The sequence below is a fragment of the Symphalangus syndactylus genome, chromosome 10, assembly GCF_028878055.3.
Source record: "Symphalangus syndactylus isolate Jambi chromosome 10, NHGRI_mSymSyn1-v2.1_pri, whole genome shotgun sequence".
Taxonomy (NCBI): Eukaryota; Metazoa; Chordata; class Mammalia; order Primates; family Hylobatidae; genus Symphalangus; species Symphalangus syndactylus.
Window position 1 is genome coordinate 131,905,145 of NC_072432.2, and position 24,081 is coordinate 131,929,225.

At 40.5% G+C, this 24,081-nt stretch overlaps 1 protein-coding gene across 16 annotated transcripts in view; it reads left to right on the forward strand.

The window, feature by feature from the left end:
- The window catches only part of TACC1 (transforming acidic coiled-coil containing protein 1), a 128,385-nt gene that overhangs the window by 84,772 nt on the left and 19,532 nt on the right, over nucleotides 1-24,081 (forward strand). For 4 of the 16 annotated variants that reach the window (XM_063610918.1, XM_055296012.2, XM_063610917.1 and 1 more), the window contains exons 3-7: nucleotides 9,836-10,952; nucleotides 14,265-14,300; nucleotides 15,581-15,641; nucleotides 17,452-17,659; nucleotides 21,410-21,462. In XM_063610918.1, coding sequence (XP_063466988.1) covers nucleotides 10,144-10,952; nucleotides 14,265-14,300; nucleotides 15,581-15,641; nucleotides 17,452-17,659; nucleotides 21,410-21,462 — 1,167 coding nt within the window. In that variant the 5' untranslated portion in view covers nucleotides 9,836-10,143. The remainder of the gene's footprint in view (nucleotides 1-9,835; nucleotides 10,953-14,264; nucleotides 14,301-15,580; nucleotides 15,642-17,451; nucleotides 17,660-21,409; nucleotides 21,463-24,081) is intronic. The other 12 variants (XM_055296014.2, XM_055296009.2, XM_055296011.2 and 9 more) reach the window with 7 other exon arrangements.

The following is a 24,081-nucleotide window of genomic DNA, read 5'->3' on the forward strand; positions in this document are numbered from 1 at the left end:
AAGGAGTCTGGGTAACAGAAAAAAAAAGAACCCCAAGAGGTGGATGAGTGTGGGACTTACAGAAGGAGGGGAAAAGGGCTTCTCAGCTCCTGACAGCTGAGTGTTGGTAGCGCATTACTTCCCTTCCCTTTAACCCTTAGGTTTTCTGGAAGCTGTAGGGAAAGAACACATAGCGCTGAATATTCTGGCTCTGGGATCCTATGAAGGAGAATGGTAGTAAATGTTTAGGAGTCCATGAGAAAAAGAGTGGGAGAGAAATTATGTAACTGTAAAAAAAACTTTAAAAAACTAGGATCAGCTTCCAACACTACATACAAAAGTAGAACTTCTATTCCCATTGCCCAGATAAAGGACTATCAAGATTTTGCCATACTTGCTTCCACCATCCTCTTTTTTTTTTTTTTTTTCATTTTGTTACTTAGGTATTTTTAAAAGCAAATTCCAGTTATCATGTCATGATACCACCTATGATCATGTCATTATACCTATGATGTAATTATCAATAATATTACTTTTTTTAATTTAAAAATATATTTAAAATTCAGGTTTTATCTTACATTAGATTCATATTTTTTAAGTAAACTTTTTTTTTAAGTAAACTTCTGGCTGGGTGCAGTGGCTCACACCTGTAGTCTTAACATTTTGGGAAGCCAAGGCAGAAAGATCAGTTGAGGCCAGGAGTTTGAGACCAGTGTGGACAAGAAAATAAGACCCCGTTTCTACACATTCTTTTTTTTAATTAGCTGGGCACACTGGCCATATGCCTGTTGTCTCAGTTTCTCAGGAGGGTGAGGCAGGAGGATTGTCTGAGCCTAGGAGGTTGAAGCTGCAGTGACCTATGAGTGCTCCATTGTACTCTAGCCTGGGTGACAGAGCAAGACCCTGTCTCCAAAAAATAAATAAATATTTAAAATTTAAAATTAGGATTTAAAATATGTTAAAGCTCAAAGATGAAAGTGTAGAATGGATATCATTATTATGTATTATTCAATGTGAATTATGATGATCACATCTATATCCATGGCTCTGGTGATGTCAAATATTATTCCCAGCCCAGATTTCTTCTCTGAACATACTTCTACCTATTCAACATCTCTGCTTCAAAATCCCGAAACAGGCCAGGCATGGTGGCTCACACCTGTAATACTATCCCTCTGGGAGACTGAAATAGGAGGATGATGTGGGCCCAGGAGTTTGAGACTAGCCTAGGCAACGTAGTGTGACCCCACCATCTGTACATAAAAATTAAAAACTAGCCGTGTGTGGTGGTGTGCCTGTAGTCCCAGCTACTTGGGAGGCTGAGGAGGGAGGAAAAGTTGAGCCCAGGAGGTCAAGATTGGAGTGAGCCAGGATCACGCTACTGTGTTCAAGCCTGGGTGACAGAGTGAGACTCTGTCTCTAAAATAAGTAAAGTATAACAATGTATTTAAGCTATGTTTAAAATTTTTTTGAAATGAAATATGGAATGGTAAAAAAAAACCTGAAACAGATGTCAACATGTCCAAGGCCAAACCCATGGCCTCACTCCAACAGTCCCCAAGCATTCACTAGTATTTCCTGAATCTCACTGAATGGCACTAGTCTTCTAGTTTCAAAGGCTAAAACTTACAAATTATCTTTGCTACCTCCTCCTACTTCAGTCCTGTATCCAGCTTATCACCCAGCCTTATCAGTCTCACCTCCTTATTTCCTCTCTAGAGCATAACTTCTCCTCCTGTTGTGGGAAGTCAGGGACCCCGAACGGAGGGACTGGCTGGAGCCATGGCAGAAGAACATAAATTGTGAAGATGTCATGGATATTTATCAGTTCCCAAAATTAATACTTTTATAATTTCTTATGCCTGTCTTTACTGCAATCTCTGAACATAAATTGTGAAAATTTCGTGGACATTTATCCGTTCCCAAATAATACTCTTATAATTTCTTATGCCTGTCTTACTTTAATCTCTTAATCCTGTTATCTTCGTAAGCTGAGGATGTATATCACATCAGGACCACTGTTGTACAAATTGATTGTGGAGCATGTGTGTTTAAACAACATGAAATCAGTGCACCTTGAAAAAGAACAGAATAACAGCGATTTTCAGGGAACAAGGGAAAACAGCCATAAGGTCTGACTGCCTGTGGGGTCGGGCAGAATAGAGCCATATTTTTCTTCTTGCAGAGAGCCTATAAACGGACATGCAAGTAGGAGAGAGATTGCTGAATTCTTTTCCCAGCAAGGAATATTAATAATTAATACCCTGGGGAAGGAATGCATTCCTGGGGGGAGGTCTATAAATGGCCGCTCTGGGAGTCTCTGTCTTATGTGGTTGAGATAAGGACTGAAATACGCCCTGGTCTCCTGCAATACCCTCAGGCTTACTAGGATTGGGAAATTCCAGCCTGGTAAATTTTGGTCAGACTGGTTCTCTGCTCTCGAACCCTGTTTCCTGTTAAGATGTTTATCAAGACAATACTTGTATAGCTGCACATAGACCCTCATCAGTAATTCTAATTTTGCTCTTTGCCTTGTGATCTTTGCTTTGCTCTTTGCCTTGTGATCTTTATGGGCCTCAGAAGCATGTGATCTTTGTGACCTACTCCCTGTTCGTACACCCCCTCCCCTTTTGAAATCCTTAATAAAAACTTAATGGTTTTGCGGCTCAGGGGGCATCACGGACCTACCGATATGTGATGTCACCACCGGCGGTGGCCCAGCCGTAAAATTCTTCTCTTTATACTCTTTATATTTCAGACTGGCTGACACTTAGGAAAAATAGAACCTACGCTGCAATATTGGGGGTGGGTTCCCTCGATACTTCCTATTCATTAGTATCACCCTTGTCAAAGCCCCTAGAATAACATACTAGCAGTTTCACGTGTTCCATTTTTAACCTCTGTAATCTTTTTCCACATTGCAGCCGGGGTCTGTTCAAAATATAAACCTGAGTATATTCTCTGCTGCTTAAAAACTCCTTATGGCTTCCTGTTGCTCTTAGAATAGAACCAGATTCTTGACAAGGCCTGCAAGGCTCTGTAAGCATGATGCCTTTCTATTTTCTCATCCTCATTTCTCCCCTTCATTCTTTCAGTATTATTTAATCAATATCTCTCTTTCCTACTAGTCTCTAAACTGCATGAGAACAGAGCCCTCCTCTTTTTTGCTTGCTGTTACATCCCCAGTGCCAAGCACAGAACCCAGTACATAAAAATACTTAGGTATTTGTTCAGTGACTGAGTGAATGTGTGAGTGAAATGGAGGGGTGAACCATTCCTGATGGATAGGGAGCTGGCTTCTCTTTGCACTCATTGCATGATTGTTTGTTTTCTCTTATATTGAGTTGAAATCCACTTTCCTCTTAATAGTTGTCCACAAGATCCTAATTTTTTCCTCTGAAGCTACAATAATTCTAATCCCTTTACCTCAAATGCCCTTAAAATATTTATAGACTCTATAGTGTTTCTTAGTTTTCTAGGCTAAATATCTTAGACTGATTGTTTACAGATACACCACCTTGATCCACATTCCTCTAAGGACATTCATTTTTGTTCACAATTTTTTTAAGATGAGGAGCTCAGAACTGAATTCAGAATCTAACTGAATTCACAATCTCAGATGTTATGTGATCGAGGAGACTACAAGAAACTGTTCCGGCCATGAAGAGATGAATTTAACATATGGTTTAGCACCCAGGCCTTAGAGTTTGGACAGATTTGGTAAAATCTGTCATTTGTGGTAAAGACTGATGTCTTGGTTCAATAAGATAATCCCGGTGAGCTCTAGCCCATTGCCTGGTCCATCCAAACCCTCAGTGCATTTTACTCAATACTGTTGTCTTTGATGTTTCTGTTTATGTGTTAATAGGATCTGAGATTGCATTTGCTTTGTGCTCAGTTATGCCACCGTGGGTTGTATTGAGTTGCAATCACATGTTAACTGAAATCACATGTTAGAAAATGTTGGCCAGTTGCTCAGGTAGGTCTCTCATCCTGTACTTTTGTACAGGTTTGCTCTTCTCTGGGCTCCTTGAAGACATTGCATAGGACATGGTTGTAATGCCCATCCTTTCATATCAGAAGGGTTTATGTATTTGTCTCTCGTTAGGTGACATCAGTTGATCTCAGAGTCTTGGGACTTGAGTTCTCTGTGCACTTTAGTTTGGATACATTTGGTCTCAGAGGGCAGAAATCCACTCACACGAGCTCAAATATGTATACATCATTGAGAAAGGGGAGTTTCATGGAAATTAAGCTGGGGCAGTGTAGGTAGGCCTTTGTGGGCATTGAAAAGTCCTCAGGTACCTCCATTCTCTATCACTTGTCTACTGGGATAGGATGGTCTTCTGTCTTTATTTTATCCTGACCTCAGCCTCCTGCAGATCCACTTACTGTCTTAATTCAGATTCTTGAGAGAGAGAATCTGTTGTTTGTATCACTTGGATAATCAAATAGAACTTATTTAGGAAAAGGCTAAGTAGAACAAGGGTCTACTGCAGTATATCTGATGTGATATTAATATTCTGTAGGTCCAGAGGAGCCATTGGACATTAACAGCTTAAATGTTAGGGATGCAAATGGGTACTGAGTTCCCAGGCACAGCCTGATAGTTTCAGGGTTAGAATTTTATGCAGTGAGCAGATTTGAATGTTTGGAAGTTAAAAATACAGTCATTCACCACATAATGATGTTTTGATCAACAACTGACTACATATACGATGTGATCATGTAAGATTATAATACCATATTTTTACTGTACCTTTTCTGTGTTTAGATACACAAATACTTGGCACTGTGTTACCATTGCCTACAGTATTTCAGTATGGTAACATGCTGTTCAGGTTTGTAGCCTAGGAGCAATAGGCTATACCATGGGTATGTAGTAAATATACCATCTAGGTTTGTGTCAGGTACACTCTATAATGATCACACAGTGACCTGCACAATGATGAAATCACCTAATGACAGATTTCTCAGAATCCATTGTTAAGCAACACATAACTGTATTCCCTATTCCACAGAACAGGGTTTAAATAATCAGACTGTTTCAAAAATAAATGGAAAACCTCTCATGCCTGGCCTAAAATCACCTCTCTATAGACAGAAGTACTAAAAGAACCAAATAAAAAATCCATTGGAAAACAAACCCAAAGCAAATGAAAGGAGGTAGTTCTTGTCCTAACATTTAATATAGGCTAATTAGTTTATGGGTAAATACACTTTATAAATTGTACACAAGAAAACACACATGTAATACCAATATTTTAGAAGTAGAATTTTTATTTTTACCAAATCCATCATGATTTACTTAGGTAACAAGTTCTTCCAGTATATCAGTTTGATTTATAGTAAAATGTAGTGTAAAATAGTTTTCTAGATGGAGAAACAGTGGCTCAGGACCATTTCTTGCTTGTCAGCATATGGAAAGGGTGGCTCTCCCACCATGCCACACCATCCACTCCTGCTGGGCGCACCAGGATAAAGATGTTAAAATACAACCTCTTGTATAGGGTTTTCAAGATCTGTTACTTAGAGTGGGATCATCTGTAGTACAACTGAGAGATGCTGAAGTTCTCCTTAAAAGGTCACTTGTATTAAGTTCCTAGAAGGCCTATTCATCCCCACTTACTTCCATATCACCATTTTTAGAGATGCGCTTCCCACTTTAACCACAGTTTTCAAAATCTTAAGGCAGTGGAACCTTTTCCTAAAAAAAAAAATTACGTGGACTCTAATATATAATAGATTTTTTGTTTGTTTGTTTTTGGGACAGAGTTTTGCTCTTGTTGCCCAGACTGGAGTGCAGTGGTGCGATCTCAGCTCACTGCAACCTCTGCCTCCCAGGTTCAAGCGATTTTCCTGTTTCAGCCTCCCAAGAAACTGAGATTACAGGCATGCGCCACCGTGCCCAGCTAATTTTGTATTTTTAGCAGAGATGGGGTTTCACCATGTTGGCCAGGCTGGTTTCAAACCCCTGACCGCAGGTGATCCGCCCACCTCAGCCTCCCAAAGTGCTGGGATTACAGGTGCGAGCCACTGCGCCCGGCAATATATAATAGATTTTAAGGTGATATATGTTATAGTTGTAAAGATTAAAAACGTTAGTTTTGAAAACAATGGAATTTGTGAGATTGAAACATACAAAATAACTAAATCAGAGTCTAATTAAAAACTAAGCCGGATGTGGTGGCATGCACCTGTAATCCCAGCTACTCAGGAGGCTGAGGCGGGAGGATGACTTGAGCCCAGGAGTTCAAGATCAGCCTAGGCAACATAGTGAGACCGTTTAAAAAAAAAAAAAAAAAAAAAGAATCAAATTTATTTCAGTAGTGTTTGGATTACATGTTATTGAAAGAACCTTGATTTATGCAGGTCAGTAGTTGCAGATAAGTTTTTAAATAATTCAGCTTAGTACCTGAGCGTGTGCCTTAATTAAACTATTCCAAAAGTCTGAAAGAGGAGCAGAGGGGAATTTGTGTTTCAGATTTGAGTTATTAACAATATCTAACAATTCATCCAACTTATTAATTTTATAGATGTAAATTTTAGAAATAGTACATAAAGTGGTTCCTCATGAGTTTAAATCTTTTTGGTAGAAAATACAAAACTGAGATATTTAGAAGTATCATTTTAAAAAAATCTCAGATAATTTAGTGCTGTGTCTATTAAATAGTCACTGTTAAAAGGCACATTTCCTGTTCTGGATGTTCTCAGATTCTCCAGCGCCAGCTGGGTTTCCAAAAATTCAGTTCATTTCTTAAACTATCTGTCCTTAGTGCAGACCCCGCAAGTTAAGGTCTCAGTCCCACGAGACTGCCGCCACTTCAGATAGCAGTCACAAGTCTCAGTGCTTCTGAGCAACTGGCTATAAATTTGGGGATTCTCATAACTCCTCAGTTTCAGTAATTTGCTACAACGACTCACAGAACTCAGGAAAATACTTATATTTACTGGCTTATTGTGAAGGATACAACTCAGGAACTGCCAAATGCAAGGGATACATAAGGCAAGGTATCCCCATACCTGCAGGGGTGCAGAGCTTCCACGCCCTCTGGGCACACCACCCTCCCAGTAAGTCAGCATGTTCACCAACCTGGAAGCTCCCTGTCCCCGTCATTTAGGGGTATTTATAGAGGTTTCATCACGGTGTGATTGATTAAATTATTGGCCTTGGTGATTGAGCTCATTTTCCACCCTTTCTCCCCTCCCTAGAAGGAGTGGGGATGGTGCTGAAAGTTGCAGCCCTCTAATCTTGGCTTGGTCTTTCTGGTGACCAGCCCGTTGCTGCAGCTGTCAAGGGACCCCCAGCACCCAGTCATTCATTAGCACACAAAAGACACTCTGAACCAGTCAGGAGGTTCCAGGGGTTGTAGGAGCTCTGTGCCAGGAACTGAGGACAAAGACAAAATACATATTTTTATTATACCACCTGTGTTGAATCTAAAAAGCTGACAATAAGCACCAAAACTTAAAAGGAGTGATAACTATCTAAACCTTGATATAATCAAGACTCAGTGTTGTACAACTGGCCTGTCTTTTAACTGAGCCAGTTGTACATGGAAACACATGGATATTTGCAGCCCTACGGTGTTGATGGCTTGTTTTTAGTTGTCTGCCTCCCCATCATCAGCACAAAGAAACAATAACACATTTATAACAGTTCACATTCGTGGACAGAGATAATAGACTCTGTACACATAAGTGAAATTGTCAGTACAGTTTAAAATGTTCTTGTTAAAATTTTGTGTGTATTGCAGTTGAGTTTTTAAACTTTTTATTTATGAAAAGTTTCTCAACTGTATGACAGAGAAAATAGTACAATGAAAACTCCCACATACCTATTCCTGGACAACAGTTACCAAGACTTTGCCATACTTACTATCTCTTTTTTAAAAAATGTTTTTGAAATATGTTAAACCAAATTCTGGTTATGAAGCACTGAGATGTTTTAACACATTTTAGTATTAATAATAGTTAAACATATATTTAAAAGAAAATTTTTAATTGGACATTTGTAGAATATCTGAAGTATGTTTGTGAAGTATAATTTATAAACCACTACCCAATAATAATCATAAAAGATTCATGAGAAAGGTGTGTGAATGCTTTATAAAAAACTATTCCAAATCCCAGCTACTCGGGCAGCTGAGATGGGAGGATTGCTTGAGCCCCAGAGTTTGAGGCTGCAGTGAGCTGTGATCACACCACTGCATTCCAGCCTGGGCAACAGAGTGAGAGACCCCTAAAAAAAAACAAAAAAACAAAAACAGGCTGGGTGCAGTGGCTTATACCTGTGACCCCAGCACTTTGGGAGACCAAGGCAGGCAGATTGCTGGAGCCCAGTGAGACCAGCCTGGGCAACTTGGCTGTCCTGTCTCTACATAAAAAATAAAATAAAAATTAACCGAGCTTAGTGGCTCATGCCTGTGGTCCCGGTTACTTGGGAGGCTGAGGTGGGAGGATCACTTGAGCCTGCGGAAGTCAAGGCTGCAGTGAACCATGATCAGGCCACTGCACTCCAGCCTGGGTAACAGAGACACTGTCTCAAGAAAAACAAAAATAAAAACTATAGCTATGATATTTCAGTGGTAATTGACTCTGATCCTGGATTAGGATTAGGAAGTCGGATTAGAGGGTCATCTCTTAATTTCCTTTAAAATCATGAGATATTATAACCAATTCACTGAGTTTTTCTGTTCTACTCTTGTTTCAGATATCTACGTTAGGAAATCACTTTGTGCTTTAACGAAATTATCTCATTCACACCTTCCTAATATTTGCGGCACTTATCCTAGTAAGACCGCAATTAAAAAGGATTTTTATTTTTCACAAGTGATTTAGAGAATTCCTGGTCCGACTTAGAGACAGAGGTTCTAAAGAAAAAATAACTTTATTGTTTTATAATTTGTGTCTTAGTAAAATAAGGGCTATTTGTTTTAAAGCCATTTCCATATCTGGTTTTTTAAATTAGCTTTCTTATTTGGTTCTTTTAGTTTTTAGGTCTATAGAGAGATGATTCTGAGTTGGTCACAGTAGATTTTTTAAATTTATTTTTGAAACAGTCTTTTTAAATTCTGTTCTGTGGATACTTGGCGGTTTTTTTTTTTTCTTTTTTCTTTTTTCTTTTTTTTTTTTTTTTTTTTGAGACAGAGTCTAGGCTGGAATGCAGTGGCGCAATCTCAGCTCACTGCAACCTCCGTCTCCCGGGTTCAAGTGATTCTGCTGCCTCAGTGTCCTGAGTGACTGGGACTACAGGCGTGTGCCACCATGTCTAGCTAATTTTCGTATTTTTAGTAGAGATGGGGCTTCACCATGTTGGCCAGGATGGTCTCGATCTCTTGACCTCATGATGTGCCCATCTTGGCCTCCCAAGATACTTGTGTTTTTAATATCCAAAGATTCAAATCTGTTCACTGCATAAAGTTCTGACCCTGAAGCTGTCGGGCTGTGCCTAGGAACTGTCTCAGCGCCAATCTGCCTCCCTGCACCATAGCTGTTGGTTTCTAAAGATTCCTCCAGACCAGTTTTACCCTACAGAATGTTAACATCACATAATAATACATTGCAGCAGACTCTTGCTCTATTTATCCTTTTCCTAAATAGCTCTTTTGGTGTACTTACTATTCGTATCATTTGGATAATGCACATACACAACTTGGGATAGGAAAATTCATTTTAGGGTATTGTGCCAGCTCTTCTCTTTCAGGCTGTGCTGCCATCCTTCCTGAACTTTAGAGATGCTTAATAAAAACAAAGAGGGAAGAACTTGCTATTTGTTTATATGAATTCAGGTAAGAGAGGATATTTACCAATGACAGATAATTCTTTAATAGATGGTTTTTGTGTTTCATTTTAGAATCACAAGAAGCTGATGAACAGCTTGTAGCAGAAGTGGTTGAAAAATGTTCATCTAAGACTTGTTCTAAACCTTCAGAAAATGAAGTGCCACAGCAGGCCATTGACTCTCACTCAGTCAAGAATTTCAAAGAAGAACCTGAACATGATTTTAGCAAAATTTCCATCGTAAGACCATTTTCAATAGAAACGAAGGATTCCACAGATATCTCGGCAGCCCTCGGAACAAAAGCAGCTCATGGCTGTGTAACTGCAGTCTCAGGCAAGGCTCTGCCTTCCAGTCCACCAGACGCCCTCCAGGACGAGGCGATGACAGAAAGCAGCATGGGGGTCACCCTCGAGGCCTCCGCAGAAGCTGATCTAAAAGCTGGCAACTCCTGTCCAGAGCCTGTGCCCAGCAGAAGAAGCAAGCTGAGAAAGCCCAAGCCTGTCCCCCTGAGGAAGAAAGCAGTTGGAGGAGAGTTCTCGGACACCGACACTGCTGTGGAGGGCACAACTCTCCCCAAGGCATCCTACCACTTCAGTCCTGAAGAGCTGGATGAGAACACAAGTCCTTCTTTGCTAGGAGATGCCAGGTTCCAGAAGTCTCCCCCTGACCTTAAAGAAACTCCCGGCACTCTCGGTAGTGACACCAACGACTCAGGGGTTGAGCTGGGGGAGGAGTCAAAGAGCTCACCTCTCAAGCTTGAGTTTGATTTCACAGAAGATACGGGAAACATAGAGGCCAGGAAAGCCCTTCCAAGGAAGCTTGGCAGGAAACTGGGTAGCAAACTGACTCCCAAGATACAAAAAGATGGCATCAGTAAGTCAGCAGGTTTAGAACAGCCTACAGACCCAGTGGCACGAGACAGGCCTCTCTCCCAAATATCTTCTAAGCCAGATCCTAGTCAGTGGGAAAGCCCCAGCTTCAACCCCTTTGGGAGCCACTCTATTCTGCAGAACTCCCCACCCCTCTCTTCTGAGGGTTCCTACCACTTTGACCCAGATAACTTTGATGAATCCATGGATCCCTTTAAACCAACTACGACCTTAACAAGCAGTGACTTTTGTTCTCCCACTGGTAATCACGTTAATGAAATCTTAGAATCACCCAAGAAGGCAAAGTCGCGTTTAATAACGTGAGTGACAGTGGGCGCTGGGTGTCGTGCTGTGTGTCTTCTCTGTTGAGTTTGGCAGCCAGCTACTTTTGGCTTTGGTGAACTGAATTTACCTTTGAGGTGCACCAAGGTTCATACAAAGCTTATAATGTTATCCTGCAGTCTTCACTATTTGGCCTAACTGTTGTGTGGAATCAGAAATACCAGAGGTTTCCCTTTCAGATTGTTGTCTTATTTCTGAATCCTTAGCTTAATCAGCTAAGCTCTTTTCCCTTGACCCTAGAGACTTTTTTTATGTTTAAAAAAATAGATCAGGCGCGGTGGCTCACACCTGTAATCCCAGCACTTTGGGTGGCCGAGGCAGGTGGATCACTTGAGGTCCAGAGTTTGAGACCAGCCTGACCAACATGGTGAAACCTGTCTCTACTAAAAATGCAAAAAATAGCTGGGCGTGGTGGTGCACACCTGTAGTCCCAGCCACCCGGGAGGCTGAGACATGACAATTGCTGGAACCCAGGAGGCAGATGTTGCAGTGAGCCGAGATCACACTGCTGCTCTCCAGCCTGGGTGACAACAAGACTCCATCTCAAAAAAAAAAAAAAAAAAAAAAGGAGAGATTTGATGGTTTTCAGAAATCCTGGCTGGACTGTTAGGAGTCGCGTTATAGACAATTCAAACGTCAGTGCTGGCCACTGTCTTCATACTCTTTATGGATGAAACAGAAATTCCAGTCCTATAACTTAACCTCTGTAGCATCAATAACGTGGGAAATGGTCCAAAAGGGTCTTGTAGAAAGAAGACTTTTTACATAAACAGAAAGCTGTGATTTTTGTGGGAAACAAACCTACCACTAAAATTGATGAGAATTCTTGTCTCCATGTGTAATTTCTGGCTCATAGCTAGGAGGCAAATTTTCAATAAGAATCAAGAATATTTTAAATGATCAGTTAAAACTGAGTAAATTAGTTGGTTTAGTCAATCCCCCATCTCTCCTGGGAAATTATCTGACTTTTGCAAGGTCCTTGGAGTTTTCATTATAATTACCTAAGGTCATATTCCATATCAAGTTTCAGTTTAACTTTGCTACAGGATTACTTTATCACAAAACTTGAGTAGATGATAATACAATCATATATCACTTAGCCACAGGGTAAGCCACAGGGAAATGCATCCTTAGGTGATTTTGTTGTGTGAACATCATCAAGTGAACTTACTCAAACCTAGATGGTGTAACCTACTACACACCTAGGCTATGTGGTACAGCGTATTACTCCTAGGCTACAACCCTGTACAGCACATTATTGTACTGAATAGGTGCTAGGTGTGGTGGCTCACACCTGTAATCCCAACACTTTGGGAGGCCAAGGTGGGAGGATCCCTTGAGGCCAGGAGTTCAAGACCAGCCTGGGCAACATAATGAGACCCCCTCCCGCCAACCCACCAATTCCCTGTCTCTTAAAGAATTTTTTTTAATTAACTGGGAGTGGTGGTGCATGCCTGTAGTCCCAGCTACTCAGGAGGTTGAGGCAGGAGGATTGCTTGAGCCCAGGAGGTTGAGGTTGCTGTGAGCCATGATTATGCCATTGTACTCCAGCCTGGCTGGCAGAGCAAGACCCTGTCTTTAAAAAAAAAAAGAAAACAAACTACTATAGGCAGTGTAACACAGCGGTAAGTATTTGTGTATCTAAACATATCTAAGTATAGAAAAGGTACAGTAAAAATATAGTATAAAAGATAAAAAATAATACACCTGTATAGGGCCCTTACCATGAATGGAGCTTGCAGAATTGGAAGTTGCTCTGAGTGAGTCAATGAGTGGTGAGTGAATGAGAAGGCCTGGGACATTACTGTACACTACTGTAGCTTCTATAAACACGGTACACTTCAGCTATGCTATATTTATTTAAATTTTTTTCCTTCAATAATAAAGTTTAGCTTACTGTAACTTTTACTTTATCAACTTTTAAATTTTTTAAGAAGTTTTGAGTCTTGTAATAAAACTTAGCTTAAAACACAAACACATGGTACAGCTATACAAAAATATTTTCTTTATATCCCTATTCCATAAGTTTTCTTTGTGTAAAATTATTTATTTACTTTTTAAAATTTTTGTTAAAAACTAAGACACAGACACACACATTACCTAGGCCTACCCAGGGTCAGGATCGTCAGGACATCACTAGACAATAGTTTTTCAGTTCCATTATAACCCTATGGGACCACCATCATATGCATGACTGGAATGTCATTACATGGCACCTGACTGTATATCCTTTTAGGGCCACATTTTGCTAAAAAGTTTGAGTAAAATGTAGATATAAAGAAGGACCAATGAGATGCAGGATGAAATATGGGAGTATGAGAAGCACTGTGTTTGTACTTGTCACTGTAGATCAGTTGGGGAAATGCTTCTCAGCATTGCTATGACTTAAAGAAAAACTCCAGATATCATGGTGACTTACAGCAGAAAGGAAGATGCCCAGAGGTTTAAAGAGCAGAGGGATCGACTTCAGGACCAAGAAAGTAGAGAGATATAGGAACCAGTTCCTCAGCAGCCCCAGAATGGCTAAGGGGAGTGAAATGTCATTAGTAGCTCTCGATCTGTTCTTTGATTATATATAAGCAGTTAAATGGTTGTTGGAAAATATTATTGATTGGGTGCCCTCTTTTGTGGCTTTTAAGGTTGGTTACTCCTCTCTAGACAGCACTTAGGGTATGTACTGGGCACATCACTGCCTAGGTACTTCCTCCCCTACATGTGGGATGCTTCTGCCTACTGAAGTTGATAAGGAGTCATTTGTGTCTTTGAGTTGCATGCAACCAGTGCATTAAATAAGATGAAATCTGGGCCAAAGAAAGGGTAATTTATTCTACACTTTACATTCAGCAGCAAGAAGCACCGTCTCGAGTCCTGCCACCCTCACCCAGTAGCCTTTTTCCCCTATTCTGTTTTTGTTGAATGAACTTCTTGATCTAATACACTTAATAGGGCTTTTTTAAGTCTTTATGCAATCAAAAATCTTGTCGTCTTGTTCTTTTTAGAAGAAAGGAGTGCTAGACCTCTTGGAAGTTTATTTTTCATCTATAAATTTGAATTTGTGGCATTTCTGAGTGTTTCTACCAGTCTCTTTTGTAGTTCAGGTCTGTTCATCATTCACTCACTAGTGATAGATAACATTCATGAATATACATTTTTAATTTGTATCTCACCTCATAGAAAGAATTGTGCAGCTTTTACATCTGCCAGACTAGAGTTGAATATTCCAGTCTTTACATGATTTTTTTCTCCATCTGTCTGTCTCTTTCGTGTCTCTAATTTTGTTGGTGCATCAGGACTACTGAACAAGTGAAATTTCTCTGTTTTCTGTTGTAAGTACTCCTGCTGTTTCTTTTGTCCCTGGGACTGTTGGCAGTTTCCTCTCTCCCCTCCCCCAGCCATCTCTCCATAGCATGTTTGCTTCTAATTCTGAGTTGGATCTTCTGATGATTTTTTTGCATTTCATCAGTCACTTCATGAGTCAGCTTAGCCTTGCAGTTGTCCCTACCTAAGGGAGTGGGGCTTGGCCTTTACACCTTAGGTGCTAGAGCTTGCGCTCCCTGGCTTGGCAGGTGTCACGTGGCGCTTTGACAATACCAAAAGCTGGCTTGGCCCCAAGATCATCACAGCAGTGGTTTGAGGGACTGTTCTGCTACTTAATATTGGAAATTATTGACTTTTTTGGTAGGATAAAGTTACTGGCTTGGAATAGTTAATAAATTTTACTGAGTCAGCTCAACCTGAGTTTGGTGGCAGAGGGTAGCACTCAGTAAGAAGATTAGGGAAAGAAGATCATGAACTAGTGATTATGCACATTCCGGTAACTTATGTGCTTGTCTTTGTATTTTTTCTCACAAAAGAAAAAAAGTTGCAATAATTTTTTCTCTTTTTTTGGTCACAGTGGTGTTTTTACTGGAAATTCTAAGTTTATTAGAACAGAATCTGAATTAGTCCTGTGATCACAAGTTGTGTGCTAATCTACAAATAACAGGTGATTCAAGCTTCCCCAGTTTCAGGCTTTGTGCAGCGTGTGACATTCATCTTCCATCTTACTACTTAATAGGAATGGTAACAGTTTCTCACATATTTTTATTTTTATACTTTTTATTGACGACAGTTCTTCTCTGTGAGCACACAAGTCTAACTTGGAACTGTTTTATGAGACGTCTATGGCTTTTAGTGCAATAAAGAATTTTTAAAGAATTTGGTCCAGCGTGATGATTTTTCTAATGAATGTCAAAGCCAAGCAAGTGAGGCTCAGAGGAACTGAATGTCTCCAGCTGCTAAGGCTCTACTGTCTGAAAAGCTTTTGGTGGCGTGTAATTAAAAACCACAGACATCAGAGTGCTACTGTTTGACAACTCACAGAAGCAAGCGGAGGGGGTCTTTTCAGAGAATGAGCCCCGCTGTAGGTCTTTGCTTACCCCGTCTCTCTGGAGAAAACTCAGAGGCATAAAAGGTGTTCCTGCCTCTCTCCTGCGGTGATGTATGATTTGTGTGGTGCTGTATGCTTTGGCTTCTATCCGCACACACTGCTCTCTGCTCCATTTCATACCTTGACAGTTGTCAGTGTGATGGCAAACTGGCTTGTTTGTGTTTCTTCTCTTTCCAGGAGTGGCTGTAAGGTGAAGAAGCATGAAACTCCGTCTCTCGCCCTGGATGTATGTTCTCAGGTGAGTCTGTGCCCATCTCCAGAACGTCTCTGAGACCAGTTTGCATCCCCCTAGCGGGTGGTTCAAAAGGACTTCCCAGTGGGTACCTGAGTACTCAGCTTTAAGAAGCCAATTTCCAGATCTTTACTGTCCGTGAAGAGAAGGCCCCTGAAGACAAGGGAACCCTTTCACAATGACTCTTTTTTTTTTTTTTTTTTTTTTGGGGGGGTAAAATTCCCACTTTAAATGCTACAAAGATGCATCACCACAGGATGTGAAAGTCTCCAGGGCACCAAAGGGAAGATCTGAAATATTGGTGTAGGTTCTAAGAAGATAATTGACTCTAATAACTGGATAGTATTTTTCTTAAGTCAGATGGTTTTCTAATTCATTGCTTTCAACAATAGAGGAAAACCTGAGCTGTCAGCCGATAGGTCAAAAAATAATGTTTGGTGATAGATTTTTTTGGGCCCATAACTTGGAAAGGGGTTCAAAGAATTGAAAGGCACTTATGTTACAGAACTACTTTCTGTTTCATCTATTGTTTATATAAATAAGGTTTCTTAATGATTATATTGATAAAAATAGAAACCAGGAATAAAATTGATGTTGACCTTTGTTACATTCTAGCAATAAATAATATCCATCCATGACTGTATAAACTAATTGCAAAACAAACCAAAGCCCAGGCCCATCTGATTGCAATGAGATCTCTTTGTTCTTTTTAAAACTTTCTCAGTATACTTATTATAGAAATACATTCATTGGTTAATAGAATTCAATTTAACGTAACTTTTCCTATACGATTTGGATCAGAAACTTGGTATATGGTGTAAGATGTAAAAAAGGGGTGTGATGGGGAAATTTGCAATCTGAGTTATTTTTCATTTGTTACAAATGTGTAAAACATTCTCCCTCAGATTTTGCTAAAGTAGGCAGCAAGAACTATGAGAAATTTATCTTTGGTTTTCTTTAAAAAAAAAAAAAAACAAAACCCATATATTTATTGTACTGTAAAAGTTTTTAAGAGTTAGTGCAATAAAACATTTTGTAATTGATATAACAACTTACTTTTGTGTTTGATAATACTTATCAAAACTTGCAATATTTTGAAAATAAGTTATGCATGAATAAATGTAATAACTCTCCAGCAGATAAAATTTTAAGACTTAAAAATGTTTCACAGAGACATTGGATAGAGACCTTTAAAAAGACTTTCAGCCATGCAGATGTTTTTCATTTGGATAGTTTCTTGAAGGAAGTGGAATGGAAATACAGATTTAGAGAGGAAAAGGAATAACATAAATTTCTAACTTATTCAGGAACTTGTTCATTTAAATTTACATACGGTATCAAATCACTGTGGTAACTAGATAGCATTAAGTAAATTCAATATTTAGAATATTCCAGATATTACCTTCTTTGCAATTATTTAAACTTATGCCAAAAAGTTTTTAGATGTCACTTGAAAATGCAATGGGGTACATAGATTTTCAAAAAAAAATTAGGAGGTATATGAGCAAAAAATTTGAAAACCATTGTCTTAAACCACTTAAACTGCTTGCTTATAAACTTGACCTAGAGAAGATCATTTTTTAAAACCTCAGACTCAAGTTACAGAAACTAGGTTGTATAAAACAGCATCTCACAATTGAAAGACTCAAACTTCCTCTTTGCTTTGTACCCAGATCTGTGATTAACCTCTTACATATCTGTATGGAGTTGTGTCTACTTTGTTCCATTAATGGGGTGTCAGTTTTCCCCATTGCTTGCCCTCCTAAAGGGTAGCATCTTCTCTGTTGGGTAGCATCTTCTCTGTTGTGTTTCTCAGGATGAAGGGGCAGTGATCTCCCAGATTTCAGACATTTCTAATAGGGATGGCCATGCTACTGATGAGGAGAAACTGGCATCCACGTCATGTGGTCAGAAATCAGCTGGGGCCGAGGTGAAAGGTGAGCCAGAGGAAGACCTGGAGTACTTTGAATGTTCCAATGTTCCCGTGTCTACCATAAATCATGCGTTTTCATCCTCAGAAGCAGGTATGGAAGCATATCTTCATCTTTCTAATGTACATAAGCATGGAAATGCCTGAAAGCCTAATAAAGCAGGAGGCGCCTTACAGAGATTAAAGAATTGGGTCACTTGAAGGATAGATTTAGGATGCTGACCTATGCTTTGCTTCTTTACCTGGAAAAGGGACACAAAAAAAGTGGTTATTGAAGTACTAGGAATGTAGGGATATTTGTGACAAGTTGTATAGGAGATGCTGATGTATGTGAGACTGCTTGAATTTCTTTATAATTTTATGTGAATAGGGCCATATCTTAAAGTATAGTGGTGTGTTAGTTCATTTGTGTTGCTCTAAAGGAATACCTGAGAATGGCTAATTTATAGGAAAAAGAGGTTTATTTGGTTCATGGTTCTGCAGACTGTAGAATAAGCATGGCGCCAGTGCCTGCTTCTGGTGAGGGACTCAGAAAGCTTCCAATCATGGTGGAAGGCAAGGGGGAGCAAGTGTGTCACATGGTGAGAGGTGGGAGGAAGGGGGAGGGAGGATGCCAGGCTATTTTTAACAAACATCTCACAGAAACTAACAGCAAGAAGTCACTCATTACCACAAGGAGGGCACCAAGCTATTCATGAGGGATCCGCTCCTATGACCCAGCAGCCTCCCATTAGGCCTCACTTCCAACTGTTGATCAGGTTTCAACATGAGATTTAGGGGGCAAATATTTAAACTATATCAAATGGCCTATAAATATGTCATACGTTTGACTTTTTTGTGATTGTTATACTCATTGTTTAACTTAGAGAAATAACAACTAACATGTATGGTGCCTTACCATGTACAGGCATTGTTTTAAGTGGTTCGCATATACTCATTCATAGCAAGGTGTTACCCTTTTCTCCATTCTTCAGAGAAACAAAGTAAGTCAAAGAAGTTAAGTGACTTGATTAAAGTCACTTGGCTAGGGTAGGACAAAAAAGTGGTATCTTTTTCCTCACTCACCGCAAGGTTCATGGCTGAGACATCTCTAACAAAAGATCAACAAGAGAAAAGTGTACAAATATATTTAATATAAGTTTTACATGACATTAGAGCCTCCAGAAATGAAGACCCAAAGGAGCAGGGAAAACTGTACTTTTACAGATAGTTGTGCAGAAGTATAATTGGAGAACAGAAGGGTGTGATCTATGGTAATAAACCAGGGGAACTTAGCAAGTCCTGTTTGTTCCAATTCCTCTTGGTGTCTGTGTCTTTCAGGATAAGGACATTGTTTTTCTCTGTATACAGGGAGGACCCCTCTTGTAATGAGGTCTTATGATCTATTTTCAGGGGAAGGTCTGAGGGATTCCTTTATGGCCTGCTTCAGGGAAGGGGGCAGGAGAGGGGCTGAGAGACCTCCCTGCTTCTGCTGTGTCCTCAAATGAGAAGGCACCATATTTTGGTGAAGTGTGTTCTGAACCTCATCATTAGTAAATGTTAGAACTACATTTGACCCTAAGCAGTCTGGTTCCATGGTCTTTTCGCCACAATGCCAAAGTATGAAGAGATTATTTTCATGATACCAGGCTACTGTAAATTTTCCTGGTACAGATGTGGTAAGTTGAGATTGACCAGTGCACTGTAAAATCTTTCTTAACATGCTAATGAGGGACCTGGGCTAACCAGGGCTGAAGCCTCTTATTGATGGACTCGTCAGATCATTCTAGAGCTAAGCCCCTTTCTTGGGACCCCAGTTACATCCTTGGCCTTCAACTTTACTTATGAAAAGTTTAGAACCATGTTCCTGACTACATTAAACATTATTAAAAACTCGGATCTTCTTAACATAATTTTATTCATGGGCTTTTATCTATAGAATTTTAAAAGTCATGATCTGCCATTAAGCCAGGGAAGCAGATGGAAAGTCAGGACTTGGAGCAGTTTATTCCCCCTGGCCTCCTTCTCATCCCAGGCCTCAGTCTCTCATCTGTAAAATAATATGCCAGGCATTGTTCTTGATTTCTTCCAATACTGCCTTCTGCCCTGACATCTTTCCCAAAGATCTTGTTTGCCATTCCCCCAGTTTCTTGGGGTTAATCCTGAGTATTCTTAACACCTGCCTTGGTTTTTTTCCATCTGAAGTGTCTTCCTTTGCTGCCTCTTACACAGATCTGCACATCCCTTCAGGTCTCTCCAGCATGCTTTATGCTCCCACATTTCCTTTCCCCCTTCCTGTTCCAGAGTACCTAGCGCAGTGTGTTAATTACAGGAAGGTAATATTATAAACTTACTGAGGTTAGAGATTACCAGACAGTCATCTTTGAGTCACCTTTGACACAGTACATGGTAAACATTTATTGGATTATATTCTTCCTCACTAGAGGAAATTCCTTCAGCAAAAATTTATGTGGAGAGCTGGGACCCTGTGCATACAGTGCTGTCTTCAAAGTTAGCAAACAGCAAGGGGAACATATTTAAACAAGTTGTTACATTGTAACTGATCAGCCGCATCACAAGCAAGTGGAGGCTGCGGTCCTGGGTGTGGGAGTGGCTATAGGCCCTGTTAGGTGAATCCTGACTGTGTCCTGGGGAGTGTCCCCTTGGAGCTGGGTCCTGATGGATACTTACTAGATGTTCTCCAGGAAATGAGACTTTCACACAGCCATGGGAAGAAAGCTGCCATGTTGGTAAAAGGCCTGGTTGCTTTCTGTAAGTATCTGGCCAAGTGGAAAGCAAGGTCATACTGTGGAATCTGGGCTTGATCCTATAGGTAGGGAGGGGGAGGTTGAAGGTTTTTGAACAAGGGAGTGATGGTCACATTTGTGTTTTAAATAATTAGCTATTGACAACAATAGTAGTTAATGATTGCCATGTGGAGGATTGTAACTTTAAACTTTTGTATGCTTTTCTGTATTTTTATGTTTACTTTAATGAGTGTATCTTCTGGTTATTTTATTTTTTATTTTTCTTATTTTTGAGACTGAGTTTCGCTCTGGTTGCCCAGGCTGGAGTGTGGTGGTGCTATCTCAACTCACTGCAACCTCCAGCTCCCGGGTTCAAGCGATTCTCCTGCTTCAGCCTCCCAAGTAGCTGAGATTACAGGCATGCGCCACCACGCCCAGCTAATTTTTGTATTTTTAGTAGAGACGAGGCTTCGCCATGTTGGCCAGGCTGGTCTCCTGACCTCAGATGATCCACCCACCTTGGCCTCCCACAGTCCTGGGATTACAGGCATGAGCCACTGTGCCCAGCCGTCTTCTGGTTATTTTAAATGTCACCCTTTAACCTAGTAGAGTAGAGGATAGACCTGAGACAAGGAAGCCCATTTGAAGGATGTGGAGGGGAGAATGAGTTTAGTTTTGCTGCCTTGAATTTTAAAGCTTATTATCTTATCTGCTGCATTAATTAGATCAAGGCCACCCTTCTGGGCTGGAAATTAAACTCACTCCGACTTGATGATAAAAAAAAAATCAGTGTTACACAGTGTCCCCTTTCTGAAATAATGCCACAGTTACACATTTTTCCAAACTTTTAATGGACACAAGGGGGCAGCCTTGCTGTTCTTTCAGCCTGAAGGCTGACGACCTGTTTGTGGCTGACTAACCACGTGCTCCTCTTCTGAATGTCATGGATTTACAATAGCACTCAACAAAATGCCAGCGCTCCTTTTAAATAAAATCTTAAAATGCTTTTCATGTGTTCATAGTCATTCTTGCCTGCACTGGGGTTTCCAAGAGCCTTTCACTAGGGAGGAAAGGAACCGACTTCTTGGGATAACTATAAAAATGACTTTCTGTCTTAGGCATAGAGAAGGAGACGTGCCAGAAGATGGAAGAAGACGGGTCCACTGTGCTTGTAAGTTCCTGAATGTGGAGGGCCGGGTGAGGCTCAGGTTTCTTTCAGTATTTGTTTTGAAGCCCATGTGAATTTGTTAAATTCTGGTCAGTGTTAGGTGATGAGAATAAAATGTAAATGAGGTAGTTTCTTCACTTGAGGAACACATAGTCTCTGCATGGTAACCCTAGCCGCAGGTAGCTGTGGAGCACTTGAACTATAGCTACTCAGAAAAAGAAGAAGCATAAATGTCTCAACTTTTTATATTAACTACATGTTGACATGATAATATTTTGGATGTATTGGGTTAACTAAGGTTTATTATTATCATTATTATTGTTATTATTATTTGAGACAGTCTCACTCTGTTCCCCAGGCTGGAGTACAGTGGTGCCATCTTGGCTAACTGCAACCTCCACCTCCTGGACTCAAGTGATCCTTCCACCACAGCCTCCCAAGTAGCTGGAACTAGAGGCGTGTGCCACCACACCCAGCTAGTTTTTGTATTTTTTGTAGAAATGGGGTCTTGCCATGTTACCTAGGCTGGTCTCAAACTCCTGGGCTCAAGCCATCTGCCAACCTCCGCCTCCCAAAGTGCTGGGATTACAGGCATGAGCCCCTGCACCTGGCTGGTTTACTCAGTTCTTTTTTTCTGTTCTTTTTTTTTTTTTTTTTTTTTTTTTGAGACAGTGTTTCACTCTTGTCACCCAGGTTGGAGTACAGTGACGCAATCTCAGTTCACTGCAACCTCCACCTACTGAGTTCAAGCAGTTCTCCTTCCTCAGCCTCCTGAGTAGCTGGGATTACAGGCATGTGCCACCATACCCGGCTAATTTTTGTATTATTAGTAGAGATGGGGTTTCACCATGTCGGCCAGGCTGGTCTCAAACTCCTGACCTCAGGTGATCCACCTGCCTTGGCCTCCCGAAGTGCTGGGATTACAGGCATGAGCCACTGCGCCCAGCCCATTTACTCATTTCTTAAACTTTAAACTTCCTGATTTCCAACTGATTTATCCATAAAATGAGTAGCACCCATCTGCCTTATCAAAGTGGTTGTAAGGATAAGATGAAATGACAACGTGAACGATTTAAGCTGTAAAGTGCTAGAATACACTAGTGGTGTGCTAGAATACACTTGTGTTAGAATACACTGGTGTGGTGTTGATAGGAAACATGTGGAAAAGAGAGTGAAAAGGAAGAGAATGAAAAAGAAAAATGGCAAATGCTGTCTCTGAAGCCAGCTGGTGAGGAACATATCATATGCTGTGACCTTTTAAAAGCAACTCCTTTTGAACTTCCCAGCATAAATTAACTTCTGCTTCGTTAGAACATTGAATAAACATCGTATAAAGAAGTTTCACCATGCAAAACATTGAATGAAAAAATCATCTATTTAATCCATCATTCACTTTTTAAGTTTCTCCGTGTTGCTCTGAAGTCCATTCCTATGCGGTCCTGTGCCGAGCAGTAGATAGTGGCTGGACTAAGGCCAGAGCACAATCAGTGGTAGGAGTCAGTCTCTCCTTGCTTTTCAGCTGTTGTTCCCCAGCATTTTTCATGTGAGAAGTTAACTTTTCGAGTTTTAAATTTTTTAAAAGGTGAGTTCATTTGGCTTTTTCGGGCATGTCTCTGTTAGAGTACGGCAGGGGCTGGTACTGCTCTGTTGTGATTGAGGACAAGTGAGCACAGTCAGCACACTGCCACAAATTAGTGATGCGAATTCTCCACAGCCATGGTAATCTGTGGCATCTGTGCTCCCTGTAAATTTGCAACCAGGAGTCCATTGAGTTCTGTTGTCTATAGACTGGTCTTTGTTGGTCCTCAATTGTGAATGTTTTGAGGGACTGGGAGAAGCAGTAAACATGAAATGAAACCCTTTTGGAAGGATATGATTGATTGATTTAGCGTCTTCGTTAAAGACATATTAGATGGCCCAGGCCTAAAAGAGATCTTCTGGCCAGTTCTCTGTGATGGTAGATTCTGTAACAAGCTTGTCCAACTTGCTTAATTTTGTTGTTGTTGTTCTGATCAGTTTTGTTTTAGGCTTTTAGCAGCCTGAAGCCATAGTTTTTAGTTTCTGTCTCTAGTGATAAGCGGAAAAGAGGGATGAGGAAGGGGCTTTACTGCCCCAACCAGAAACAGCAACTAAGAACCCATGACTGCATTCTCTCCCTTGGACACCCCTGTGAAATGTTCTGCACTTTTTGATAAGCAACCTAAAGGACTAAGGAATGTAAAAAGTTAAATCCTAGGAGACTGGAAAAGATGGCTAAAGTAGGCAAGGGCGTGCATTCCTGCCCTGACACCTGTAAGAGTTGTTGCATTTTGAGTAGTGAGGCTTGTAAATGTGGGCAGGCAGAGAGGAGAGTGGCTGGGGAGAGCTGGCAGGCTGAAGAGCCCACTCACCTGGAGACATCAAACACCATCTAAGGTTTGATCTCCTACCACCTGCTGAGGATGCTGCGTCTTCAGGACCCCACATGTGTTAACATTGAGTTGTTAAGCAGGCAGACTGAATTCATTTACCCTCTCAACAAATGAGTGAGATGCTGAACTCTGTCTGTAATGGATGTTGATGTTTTCCTGGCTATGAAGATTTTTAGGGGGCTTATTTCCCAAAATCTCACGAACTTGGTAG